The sequence below is a fragment of the Castanea sativa genome, chromosome 1, assembly GCF_040712315.1.
Source record: "Castanea sativa cultivar Marrone di Chiusa Pesio chromosome 1, ASM4071231v1".
Taxonomy (NCBI): domain Eukaryota; kingdom Viridiplantae; phylum Streptophyta; class Magnoliopsida; order Fagales; family Fagaceae; genus Castanea; species Castanea sativa.
In genome coordinates this window covers 90,630,620-90,644,713 of record NC_134013.1, presented here as the reverse complement: position 1 = coordinate 90,644,713, position 14,094 = coordinate 90,630,620, and the positions used below count along the sequence as shown (strand labels likewise).

At 35.8% G+C, this 14,094-nt stretch overlaps 1 protein-coding gene across 11 annotated transcripts in view; it reads right to left on the bottom strand.

Annotated features, from left to right (window-relative positions):
• Positions 1-13,106, bottom strand: part of LOC142620248 (mitotic spindle checkpoint protein MAD1) — a 34,469-nt gene extending 21,363 nt beyond the window's left edge. For 9 of the 11 annotated variants that reach the window (XM_075793688.1, XM_075793694.1, XM_075793699.1 and 6 more), the window contains exons 1-7: positions 12,728-13,106; positions 12,544-12,643; positions 10,102-10,262; positions 8,662-8,859; positions 4,181-4,315; positions 3,811-3,963; positions 2,987-3,126 (exon numbers count right to left, since the gene is read on the bottom strand). In XM_075793688.1, the coding sequence (XP_075649803.1) occupies positions 2,987-3,126; positions 3,811-3,963; positions 4,181-4,315; positions 8,662-8,859; positions 10,102-10,262; positions 12,544-12,643; positions 12,728-12,916 (1,076 nt within the window). In that variant the 5' untranslated portion in view covers positions 12,917-13,106. Of the gene's footprint in view, positions 1-11; positions 81-2,986; positions 3,127-3,810; positions 3,964-4,180; positions 4,316-8,661; positions 8,860-10,101; positions 10,263-12,543; positions 12,644-12,727 lie in introns of all 11 variants that reach the window. The other 2 variants (XM_075793690.1, XM_075793703.1) reach the window with 2 other exon arrangements.
• Between the last annotated feature and the right edge of the window lie 988 nt (positions 13,107-14,094).

Here is a 14,094-nt window from a genome sequence, read left to right as displayed (position 1 = left end):
GAAGAGAAGACCTTATCCAATAAGCTCTTCACCTCCAAATAACGCACTCCTCCTTCCATCACGATTTCCTCCATTTTAACCTTCTTACAACATGAAAGCATTTACAATGCTGAATGCTAAGAAACCAATCAACAGAATTTATACATGTTGTGACCTTTTGGGTGTGTGTGTGTGTGTGAGAGAGAGAGAGACAGAGGGAGAGAGAGAGGAGGGGGAGGAGAAACCATAAATGAAAATTGGTGTGAGGACTCTGGCAGGATGTACAACATGAAGATTAGGAACCACATATATATGAAACCAGTTGGGACAACATAATGAGCATCACATATCAAAGAGAAACCTATTACCAACCCCCTACAGATATCCAGCAGCAAGCCAACTAATTCTGGAGCAGATATGTGGGATAAAAACATTATTAACCAAGCATGCAGAAACAAAACCTATCACTGCTAATGATGAAAACAGGGACAGACATTTATAGCAAGAAGCAGTGATTAGAGGAACCCCCCCCCCCCCCCCCAAAAAAAAAAAAACTCAGCAAAATAGCTTATGAGCATTTTTTTTTTTTGATAAGTAATAAAGAAATTTTATAAAAACACACAGCCCAGTACATAGGAAATGTACAAAACGGCAAAACATCAAGAAACCAAATTACAATAATCTAACAACACAGGAAGGGAAATACATGAAAAATATCATAATCAATACGTAGATCAAGATCTAAATAATAGAAAATCTAAAATTATCATAATCAAGCATGTATTTGATATATACAACAACTTATGCAAGTGGCAATGAGAAGACGGATTTATTATATTTATTTGATTTTATGTATTAAGGGCAATTTTGTAATTTCGAAATATTCTGGAATAGGGTGTACTAATAGGCCATTAGATCTTCTTTTGGGTTTTATTTTAAGTTTGGCTATTTAGTTGGGCTTAGTAGTAAAAGCCTAAGGAGTCCAAGTCCAAGCCTTATTAGGGTTTTAAGAAATCCTAGTTCAACTAGGATTAGGTATTAGTTTTCTATTTAGAGAGTTGTGGTACTTTCTATAAAGATAGTTAATGATTAATGTTTTCAGAATTTAAGAGCTATGAAGCTTCCTTTATGGTTTGTGTGATGCAACCTTCTCCAAGGTGTGATGCCAAGGAACCCTAGGTGTGATGCATAGGAAGCCTAGGTGTGATTCCTAGATATTTATCTTTTAATTTATTTTACTATTCACGGATCACTGTTCACAGCACAGGAACAGCCACCCAAACCTTGATTGTTCTCCTTTGTTTCATCCCCAAACTCTCCTAATCCTTGTCCCCTTTGGAAACCCTATTATACCTCTTATTTTCTAGCCTATTTCCCACCAAAACCTAACCCTCAACCCTCAAAACAGAAGTATTACCAGATCTGCCCCCAACAGTTCTAAATCAGATTTTGTTCGTTCCCCCTTGTCCTAAGTCAACAACCTATGTAAGAAATTCAATGCCTTCGTAACAAAACAACCACATTATAAACACATCCAATTAACAGTTAACAAGGCTCAAAATTGCAAACAACGTGGAGCAGGGGCAAGATGAGGAGCTCAATAGAAAGAGCCTAACAGAAGAGGATGTGGGTGGAGGAGCTCTTAACAACCACCACAAATACTAAACATCTTTAGATTTTGCAGCACCAGATGATTTCACAGAACAAAAGCCAAATGTAATATGATAACATCTTAGGGAGCCACCGAGTAAGTAGTTAATATAACATATAGGGGCATTACTTATCCCGAAAGACTTAAACCTATGAGTTTGGCCCCAACTATGTTATATCAATCACTCCCTCTTGACATTCTTATTCAATATGGAACTTCACTCACACGTGTATTCCCAACACACATTCTATTAAATGTAAGCCCTGCCTCTAGTAACTAGATGGAACAACTTTTTTTTACGACTTTTTTACTACTTCTATTGGTGTTATTTTTTGTCTTCCTCTACCTTTTTTGTTCCCTTAACTTGAATCAACTTATTCTTTCTCACCGGTGCATTGTTTGCTGTCTTTTGAATGACCAAACCATCTCAAGCAAATCTCCCTCATCTTTTCATCAATATGGGCCACTCCTATCTTTAAAGGGGATTTCCTCATTTTGAATCTTATCTTTCCATGTATTTCCACTTATCCAAGCTACAAAGATCCATTAATCTAAAAAAATTGTCAACCCAACTATCTCAACACCTTCAGCTTCACTATGTATAGTGAATAATGATTGCTCACTTAACATCAAGCAACAATCGCTATAATCCAACGGTATTTCAAATCAACTTTTAAAAACTTCATTGCAAGTACAAGGCCCACTAATAAATCCCCTAGACACCCTTATTTCCATTCTTAGAAAACCCCTCCCCTTCCCCACCCCTCAAAAATAGATTCAATTTCTTCAAATAGTTGAACCAAGTTTTTTCTATAGGTAATATAATTGCAAACATAATTTTTCCACACAATTTGGAGCTAGAACAGCATAAGAAAAGGGGAACCTCCCTAGTTGAAGGAAGCAAAATAATACTGCAGAGCCATCAGCAAAAATTCTTGTGGCATGTCATATATTGTTAATTTGAAGTAAGAAGAATGGATAGGCCAATATGGTTACACCATCATATTGAAAGACACAATGAATCTATTGTGCATCTTGTATTAGTTCCCTTCATCAGATTTCTACAAATTCTTACTCAACCTTTGGTTTTCTCTAAGAGAGCTAGACTAGCTCAACAAGATAAATTTCTATGTAAAAGCACCACAAACTAGATTTCATCTCTAATCATAAACTTATTAAATTTCTTAGACCACCACCTTTTTGAGCTCTGGAATGGCTATTACTTATGAAGCTACAAAACCTTTCTCCTCATCATTCTTTTCCAAGTATTACATTTTAACCAAAAATATAAGTTATATAACACACAAAAAAGAGCAGAAATATAACAACTATACAAATAAAAATTGAAAAACTTACCTATATAAAACATCCATTTGTTCCTCTTCTGATAGAGCACTCGAATCTTTCTTAACCTCCTCATAAGCTGCTCCCGTGTTATCTAAGGCTTCTTTTATCCCTGGAGATTTTTCCCTGCTTTTTCTTTTGGCTGACATTTCCTGTGCAAGCAGTGATATTGGGCTATGTGTCATTCAAAAGAATTAACAGTTCATATGTCCATTTCAAAGTAACAAACAATAAAATATGGATAAGAAATGTATACTGGTAACATATTGGTGTTATACACACAAAGGGAGTGAACAATCTATGGATCACTTATTGCTTCATTGACCTATAGCTTCTGAATTGTGGTGTATGGTATTCAAGTTGCTTGGAGCTTCTTGGGTGATACCAAAGTCAGTTGTGGATTTGATAGCCTCTTAGAAAGGTTATATTCGTAGACATCAGGATATTGTTATTTGGAGAGTCATTCCTCATTGTTTGAAGTGGTGAATTCGGCAGGAGCAGAATGCTCAGTGTTTTGAGGACAGTGAAAGATATTTGCCTGATATTAAGCTGTTTTTCTTTAAAATGTTGTTTGAGTAGTGGATGTTAGTTGTGGGTTCTCCTTCTTTATGTTCATTATCTAATTTTGTAGATATTTGTAATCTGCGAGATTGAATGTATTGCTCCCTTTGTATATTTCTTGTATACTTGGGTATTAGCTTTCTATCAACAAAATTTACTTATCAAAAAAACACAAAAGAGGATAACCCAAGCTTGAAAATAAAGGACCAAAGGTTTAACTTACTTATCTTTATAGTTCCTTTTTCATTAACAAGGAGAGAATATTGAACCCTCACCTCTAGAGTTAATTCCCTATCACTCGGATCACTCCAATCTTCATTAATATCATGACCAAAGTCTTCATTTGTATAAGATTCTGCTTTTTGCATCTGTAATTTCAAAACCGCTTCCCCCTTTCTCAAAAGTCCCTCATCATCACTTGATTGTGCCTTCATCGGAAACAAAAAGGTTAGAGCAACTACAATGATAACCTCAATTATATACATATGATTGCCTTAAGAAATTAGTTTGTGAATAAGATAGTTTCCAAAAAGGCAGAAAGTGATTGCCACTGAAAAATATATATTAAATACAAAGGGGAGAAAGGTGAGAAGGGGTGTGGAGCATGATTGGACAAATAGCAAATACTAATATTTAAATCATCACCTCATAATCAGCATTATCAGCATCATAATATCCCTTCTTTTTTCCACCCCATAGAGGCTCTTGTTCTTCCTCATCTTCATGCATAGCATCTTCAACCCCACCAAATTTTTCCTGTAAATATCTGTGTCCTAGCCACTACAGACAATATGCATAATTAATCAAACGAAACATTACAACAATTGCTGTAAGAACCAAAGGGAATAACGATTGAGAGTTTTTTATGGAAGAAAATTTGTAGAGAACGATTTAGAACCCATCACCCCCCCCCCCCCCCCCCCCCCCAAAAAAAAAAATAGAGATTCTCATCAAAGTCTGTGCTCTCATTTCAGCCAAGAGAATACCAAGTAATGTTTGGAGGAGGACCAAGATTGCGTTTGACATTGGCTTAAAAAGCCGCTTTTTCACCATTTAGCTTATTTTTTCTACTATTCAGCTTATTTTTGCTACTATTCATGGGCTTCATTACACTTTTTGTACTATTCATGAGTCTTACTGTACTGTTTCAGTTACTTTTTAACTTTATCTACAGTATTTTTAGCAAAAAAATTTCAGTTTCAGCTAAATAAGCTATTCTCAAGCAGACTCCAATAGATGAGTAATTCCACCATTTCTCATCTCTCTCCTTTCAACCAAACACACCTATGTATTTTGTGCCTTCTTTTGTTTTGTGGGAGGGTTTTCTTCTCTTTCAGTTTCATATGTCAAGTGCTTGAAACACTCTAAATATTTTAATGATTTTTAATGAACTGATTAGCAGCAGACTTTCAGCTGTAACTACAAATTCTTGGGAAATTGTGTAGTTAATTTAACGAATTTGGTGCTTTTAAGCACCAAAATCGAAGTAAAAATAATAGACAATTTTTAAAAAAGGCACTATCAAAAGCAGAAAATAGCAGAATAAAATTGCTCAATCTGAGAGCCTATAGCTTTGATGCAACACATATTACTGTCTTCTTCTATGGTATTGCTTTGGCTTGAAAACTCTTAAAGTGAAATTACTACAGCAAATTGAAGTTGGCAAATGAGACTTTTTTTGCCCTACTGCCAATTGGTACCTCTGTAGAAGGAACACAAGAAGTGTTATGAGCCACTCAGCTCAGCTGGACTCAACTCATTAACAATCCTATCAGTATCTACTGCAAGCCTACCTCCAAAATCACTAATGTTATGTTTGGAGGAAGAGAAGAGTAGAGGGCAATGATTATCCTCCACCTTATTCGGATGTTTTTAATTTAAGTAAGGGGAATAATTAGCATTTTCATAGTTTGTAATTTTGTTAATATGACGAGGGTAAATTTAGTTATTTATTTGGTCAAGCATTTCTATGCTCTACTCTCCCTCCAAATCTCTCAAAAATTTGGAGAAATTAAAAATGAGGGGTTAGAAGTAGTTAAAACCCCTCTAAACCCCTCCAAGTCCCTCTCTCTCCTCCCTTAAAAAACATTCAAACAAGGTAATTTAGCATACTCTTCCTCCCTCTACTCTACTCCCCTCTACTCCCCCTTCATCCAAACAAACTATAATATACACACCAACTTCCCTTCCCCAATTCCCCTCTAACCTCACCATCCACCAAATCTTGTAATATGAGAAAGTGCTAATGAGAAAGCCCATTTGTTATATTAAACTGAGGCTTTTAAGACAACATTAAAATAGCAGCAATTAAGTTAATTATTTGAAGCCTTGGAAGCCTCAAATACATGTGTATAAATGCTATATGAAAATTTGGTTCAGACAAAAACATTTTTTTTTTCAAAAAAAGAAGTTTTAGACACCTACATTATGCATGATCCAACAAGCACTATGCAATTGAAAAGGTAGAAAATTGGAAACAAAGAAACAGTATCAAGTGCTTGAATCAAGCAGTCTGACTCGTTGCTACATTTTAAATAAAAAAAAAAAGATAATTTAAATTAAATTAAATTATTTTGTATTAAACCACAATATATTTTCAATAATTTTTCACAATACCAAGTTTTATAATAATTTATGTTGTGTTTACAAAATGAATGTTCTAATGGATGTTCAAAATGACTATGGGTTTACAATATATTTTTTAGAAGAATTATTTACATATATATATATATATGTGTGTGTGTGTGTGTGTGTGTGAAAAATTAAGAGGTGTTCAACTTTTTTAGGCTAGATTAATGTTTTCTTTTAAAGTTGAATAATGTGACCCAAGAGTTTCATAATTCAATTGGTTGGTACATCCTGAGATTTTTAATTGAGACATTCATTCTAGGAGAAAAAATATTTTAAATCAAATAATATCATGTTATTTGTATCAAAATCCAATAAGCGAGAGGTATATGTACAAAAATAATTACTCAATAACACATTTCTTACATTTGTTAGTGGGTAATAATTTTTTGCAACAAATATCTCATTTATTGAATTTGATACCGCTAACCTGATATCATTTGTTACCAAATAAGAAAATTCCTTATCGGTTATAATTATCAAATTATAAAAAAAATAAATTTGAATGATTTGACCTCATAATTAATTAATCCAATAATTAAATCAAATATAATGATTTACAAAAGTTAGAAATATTAAATAAAATTAGCAACATCATTTTACAAAAGACATAAGGGGCTGTTTGGTTTTTTTTTTTTTTTTTTTGATAGGTAACAAAGATATATATTCAAGAACACTACCTTATGCAGAAAAACATAAGGCAGAGAGAAAAATACAAAGGGAAAAGAAAGAGTAAAAAGAGTAACTAAGTACACAGGAGAGAGCTAAGGAACACAAGGAGAGAATCACTAGAGGTGAGTCCCCAAGCCCTAGACCAGTCAAATAGAGTGCCACTGAAAGAGGCCAATAGCTGGTCACCCTATTACGCTCCCTCCCTGAACACCACATCAAGCATAAAGGAGCTAAATTCCAAATGCTAGACAAATACTTCCCAGCCAAATTCTACCAACCGAATAAAGTATCCGCAACCGATCCAGGCAAGACCCAAGATAACCCAAAAAAACTAAACACCAAACTCCACAGCCGATAAGGCTTTCCACAAAGTAGTAATAAATGATCCTCCATCTACCGATAACTACGGCACATGATACACCAGTCGACAAAATCCAACCCTCTACCCCCTCAAATTATCACCTGTAAGGATTCTATCCCATACAGCAATCCACACAAAGAAGGAAACACGCCAAGGAGCCTTAACCTTCCAAACACCTTTCCAAGGAAAAATAATGGGCAAGGGGCTTCTCAACTTATTGTAGAAGGAACGAATATCAAAGTCCCCATTCTTTGTCAACTTCCATCACATACGATCTCCGTTCTCAGAAGGAGAAAGATTAAAGCCCAAGGTACGAAGAAAATCATCCATACCACCAATTTCTCAATCATTTGGTCTCCGAATAAAATGAGCATCCCAGCTTCTCCGCTCCTCTGTCCCCAGCCGCTCCAGAGAAGAGGCCACCGATGCCTCTTTATTGGATGCAATCCCATACACACTCGGAAAAGTCAATTGAAGTGGAGAATCCCCACACCATTGATCTGTCCAAAGCTTCACTCTATCCCCCACCTCTACCTCAAAGCAAATATTCTTGCTAAAATCCTCCCATCCCATGCGGATACTTCTTCACAAGCAACACCCGTGCACCCCTCTACTTAGCTTGGACGTCCATCCCCCCCATTCTTCCCCAAACTTATGGGCTACCACCCTTCTCTAGAGCCTTGTCTCCTCAATCACAAACCGCCATAACCACTTCCCTAGTAAGGCTTTATTAAGGGTAGTTAATTTCCTTACTCCTAACCCGCCATTTTTCAAAGATGCACACACCTTGTCCCATCCCACCAAATGAAACTTGGAGTCCCCCCACAAGAAATCCCTTTGCAACGTCTCAATTTTATTGGCCACATGCATAGGGACAGTAAAAAGAGACAAATAATAAGTGAGGAGGCTAAATTTGGTTTTTAAAAAACCATCACTCATCACCCCTCACTCAATTTTTGTCACTCATCACTTAAAATACCCCAATTCCCTAAACCCCACACGTTTGGCACCCATCACTCAGTTAAGTTTTCAACCAAAAACTAAAAAAACTAGGACCCACACACTGACCCAATGTCATAAGACTTTTCTCACTCCTTTTTTTTTTTTCTTTTTCCCTTGACTCTCATCTTTCTCTGCCTCTCATCTTTCTCAGCCCCTTCATTCTGCCAAAACCCTCGACGAACCCAGCCATTGTTAGCAAATATGATGCAGTCAGCACAAGAAAAATGTAGTTGGACATACAATTTGTATGTAAAATCCAAGAACAAACAAATGAATAAGAGCTAAAAAGCTCAGTAAGTTGCTTCTTAAGATTGTCCAGCTGCTCTTTCAGTAGGTCAGATTCTCTCAGCATTTTTAGCATTCCATTCTTTCCAGCTTCAAACAAGAGAATTAGGCAAGTTAAACAATAATAGATGTTCATACACGGTCCCTGAAAATTGGATGAAAAATTATTTCTACTCACATCCGCACTTGTTCTAGATACAGAAAGCTTTGATTTTCTTTTTAGCTGTTCAATCTCATTATGGAGACGCTTTTTCTCCCTCTCGGTGCTTTCAGAAATATGGTTTAATTTTCGCTCTAAAACACTTGCTTTCTCTTCAGCTGAAGCTACTGAAGATTCACCTTTCATGCGAAGATTCATTTCATTGTGGAGCTTTACCTAAGATCCAAAATTGGGGGAAGACCTTATCATTTCACATACCAGATAGCAATAAATCTCTTCATCAAATATTTTAACAACTAAAGATCACTAAATCAAAAAAATTCACAGAGACGCAACACATGATAAACCATCAATTACTAAAGAGGGAGAGGGGGGAGGGCAAAGAGAGAGAGAAAGAGATCTTAAGTTAACACTTGTTCAATAGATAAAAAATTTCCTTCAATCCATGAGGGGTTTGTTACACCGGAAATAAATAAATTCTCTTGCTGGATGCCCCATAAAGGGTTTTTCTTAGGGCTAGTTTGGTATGACTGCTTAAACTATGAAAACAGGGATTCTGGGAGAGCAATACAAGCACCATGCTGCTAGGCGAAGCAATGGGTGCTGCACAGAACAACTTCTCGGAATATGAGTTCTTTTTTATATATAATATTACATCTTTTAGAAGCAACAATTGAGCTGCTTCTGCCTTAAAATTCCCTGGCTGCTTTACAAAAGCAGAGAAAAGCCCGTTATTACATGGATTGCAAGGTTTCTGCTTAAAAACTTGCAAAAAGCCCAAACAACTGGGGCTTTCTTGGTTTTGCCTCCGGTTTAAGAAGGGGCTCTAAGCCTCTAACAACCAAATCATTGATAAACCATAAAAGCAGTTCAACAACAAAAGGCTCCTTTCTGGGACATTGCATTCAAAAAACTAAAAGTTAGTGCATCGCCAATAAGGGGACATTGTCATAACTTCAATTTGGCCCTGAACTTATCAACACAGTCTTGCTTTTTTCATATCGTAATATAGAAAATAGTTCATTCATACGCGACAAACAGAAGAGAAGCCTTGTACAATTAAATGACAGGTAGTACTCATATTATGGCGTCACAAAAGTATAATGAAATTGGATATCTTCCCCACATTATTCCTTCAAGTATAATGAATGTTCCCCGCAATATTATTGATTTTCATGCTAAGGAGTTTCCTCATGAAGGTAGATCGCACCAAAATATAAATAGAGTTGCAGAGATAGCACCACCAATAAATACATTAAAGAACACATGAGAGAATGGAGCCATTCAAAGGAATATTTGGGGCATGGAATTAATGAAAAAAACAATTGTCGTGGTTAAATTTTCATTGGGTGGACCAGAACTTTCATTCTCTATGCTAAGAACAGAAAATGGTATGGAACCAAATAGATTTATCAATCCATCCCACAGAAATTACATTAAGAGAAGTGATAAGCATACCTCAAGATTGCTTTGTGATTGTATTTGTTTTCTAAATCGTTCCTGAAAATCATTCACCTCTTTCAAAAGCTGCTCTTGCAGTGCCTGTTCACGCCCTGTTGCAGCAGCAAGTTCTTGTTCTGCATATAAGAATTGATCTAGAAATTTCTTCCTCTCAGCTTCTGTAAGGATCAAAAACTGAATTAGGGATATAAACTTCCAGCAATTCTTTCTTCTTTTTCTTTTCTAAAGTGTACACCACTTCACAGATTTCCAAAATTGGATATCTTTAAAATAAAAATCTCTCTAGAGAAACATAAGGCTATACTATATATATATATATATATATATATATATATATATATATATATATATATGTATGTATGTATGTATGTATATAATGTTTGATGATGTTTACTTTTTATCATTGTTTACCATCGACACATACGTGGTGAACAGATTAGTTAGAGAAGTTGCAGCAAGATATCCCATGGAGTGGAATAGGAGATGAAATCAAGTGCTCATCTCGTGGATAGGAATACGGTGTGTTCTCTAATCAAGAATAGGGATTGGGAGTGAGAAAGCTAGGTACTCTTAATTAGGATTTATTAGGTAAATGGCTGTGGAGGCTTAGGAATGAAAGAAACCATGATAGGGGGACAGTTATTGGCATAATGCACGGGGAGGTTTGGGGAAAGTGGACAACAAATGCTGCAAGAAATGCCTACGGTTGCAGCTTATAGTTCACAAGTTTTTCTTTTTTTTTTAATAAGTAATAAAGATATATATTCAAGAACATTACCTTATGGAGAAAAACATAAGGCTGAGAGAAAAATACAAAGGAAAAGAGAGAAAAAAAAAATGAAAAGATACTAATTACATAGGAGAGAGCTAAGGAACAATGGGAGAGAATCACTACAGGTGAATTCCCAAACCCTAGACCAATCAAATAGAGAGCCACTAAAAAAAGCCAATAGCTGGTCATCCAAACTTTCCATGTCCTCGGACGTCCTCCTATTTCGCTCCCTCCAAAGACACCACATCAAGCATAATGGAGCTAAATTCCAAATGCTAGACACATGTTTTCCAGGCCAATTCCACCAACTAAATAGAGTATCCGCAACCGATCTTGGCAAGAACCAAGAAATTCCAAAAGATCTAAACACCAAACACCACAAATGGTGAGTGAAGGCTAAAGTGCATTGGAATCCTATATTTCTAAGGGTTGCTAAGGACTGGAAAATTGAGTCTTTTACAATTATTTTCAAAGTTTTCTATTCCCACAGATTAATATAGAAGTGGAGGACAAGGCGTTTTGGAGGTTAAGGCCAAGCAGAAACAAACAGGTGTTTCAGTGTCACCTTGTTTTATGAGGCATTAAGAGGGAGTGTTGGTTTCACCGTTTCATGGCAGGCAATATAGTGGATAAATGCTTCAGGTTTGTTTTCTTTTTCTGCTTGGCATGACTTGCTTGATCAATGTACTTTTAGTGTTTGATTTTGTGTACGTGCTGTACACATCCTATGTACTTGGGTGGTGCCTTCAAAGCTTCTTTAATGGAATTTTACTTATTAAAAAAGGGTTCCTTTTAAGGCGGCTCACTTCATGCGGACGGCTTCTTTAGGGTACTTTTTGTATTTTGTTAAAGCCATTTTTAAACTTAAAAACTGAAATCCAAGTCTTTCTTTTCAAATACTTCCACCCAAATGAACACAAAGGAGTTTTGTACAAAACCACCATCAATGATCTCCTCTGATCGTTTTTTGTTTTCTCTCACGGGTGCTTTTTGAGATCACTTGTCTCTTGAGCATTACATGATTACTAACTATAATTAAAATAAATAAGGAGCTTCAATCACAAGGAAGTCTAAAAAACTACATAAATAAATATCGAAAGAATAATCACGTATTTAATTTGGAATGCAAGTTATGCAACCCTATTTGCTTAACCCGGAGTATATGGAGGAGAGGAATAATCGCATCATCAACAAGTGGAGCTTTCGGGAGAAAAAGATCCCCCATTTAAATCCTAAAATTTCCTCTAATTTTTAATTTAGATGTACAATGCGCGGCATTTAAAAAATTCAACAGTCTTAAAAAACCCATGCAAACCACACAAAATCGAATAAATGCCAATTGAAGGATTTATATGGGAGGAGATCTTATCCCAAGCTATCATTTATACAGTTTTTAAATTTGAGAGTATTCGATATCGTTGTTTCAGTGGTCCCCAACCCTAGGCACAAACAGTTGTAGATTTTATTGATTCCCTTTCCTTTTATAAGTAAATTTGTGTACATGAGCTTAGCTATCTCCTCCATTCTAACAAAAATTCATCACAGTTCCAATAATCTTGAACTGTGAAAGCTATACAGCAAAATCTTAATCCATTGAAATGCAAATTCCAAAATCAATAACGTAAAAAAGCAAACACAAGTGGAAACCAATTTTCTTCTTAACTCACCAACTTTGCTGAAATTCTCGTTCATTGTCTCAAATCTGGATTGGTAATCACAAACTTGCTTCTCTGCACTGCTTAAAGCGTCTAGAAACTCCGATTTAACCTAAAAACAACCATAGCAAAAAAAACCGCTTCAAAAAATTTGGTCCAAATTTCAGCGAAGAAAAAGCAGAATGTGGAACCGTACCATTTGGCGGCATTGGTAGGTGCAGAGGAGATGATCGGAGTGCTGCTGTTGCGGCGACTCGTGGAGCGGCGCCGCCAAAGGAGAGTCCTCGTAGATGACCATACGACGGTCCGACCCGGCAGCCGATGGGCTCTCTGGAGGCATCGTTTCTGATCGCGGCCTCTTCGGTGGCGGAGTCCGAACTATCATCGTCGTCTTCTCTCTCTCTCAATCGCAGATTCCAAGGGATTTTAGGCTCTGTGTGCGTGTGTGTGTTTTGAAAAGAGGGGTTTTGAAATGAAAGTGAAGAGCGCCACTTTTCAAAAGGGTGCCTGTGAAGCAACAATGGCCGACAATGCCACCTCTATAGTGTGTAAAGTGTGCTAGTGCACTGCTCGCTTCACTTAATTTTTTTTTTTTTCCTTTTTAGTTTGAAATAGACAAATTGTTAAAAATTTTAAAATTAATTTTAGGATTATTGAAAAGTGTTTTATTAGAATTATAGAAATTTTAGAACAATAAAAAACAAATAGTTAGGGGGTGTTTGATACATGCATCTAAAAACATGTGGTTTGTTATTTAAAAATATACGTAAAAATACGTATGGGTGAAAAAGTGTGTAGAAATACATGTAATATTATTTAAAAACTGAAAATTGTTATTTGAAATTGTGTACCAAACACCCTCTTAAATTCTAGTTCAAATACAAGTTTAAAAACTTTTTATAACATTAATAATGCAGTTTTAACCATAACAAATTATACATAATATGACAAATATTTTGACGAATCGATGCAAAAAATCTTCATATTAAGTTAGTTTTAACTTTTTTTTTTCTCATACCTTAAGGTAGTACCTTTTTTTTAACTTTTATATAGAATTTTTTAAAACCTCACTCTTTTTTTTTCTTACATTTTGTCGCTTCTTTCTTAAATTTGGGGGTAATAACCCAATTTTGCTCTATCCATTTAGATTCTTGGTCTTTTGTAACTGTTTGGATGGCCAACATCTAGCTACCATGTAATATGCACATGTTTAATGTGCATCAATAGTTATGGACCTTGGATGGACACCAATCTAGTACTCTCACTAGGACCCAGGAGATGTCAAGTGGTATTTGACTACTTTCTTGGAGCTTCTCTTAAGGTTTTGCATGGATACAAAGAGCTACAGAGACACCCAAAAAAAAAAAGTGCATCAAGTTGGCTAAACACACATACTTCCTGTCGGCATTTACACGTGTTTAGTTTGTGTAACAACCAATTTGTGTAGTAGCAAATTTTAATGCGAGACTTATGGCAGGAATGTAACACATGATGGTCTTTTAAAATACAAACTATTATAATGCTTGCATGCTAAAAACAGTTCGGCGACTTCAACTTTTACTT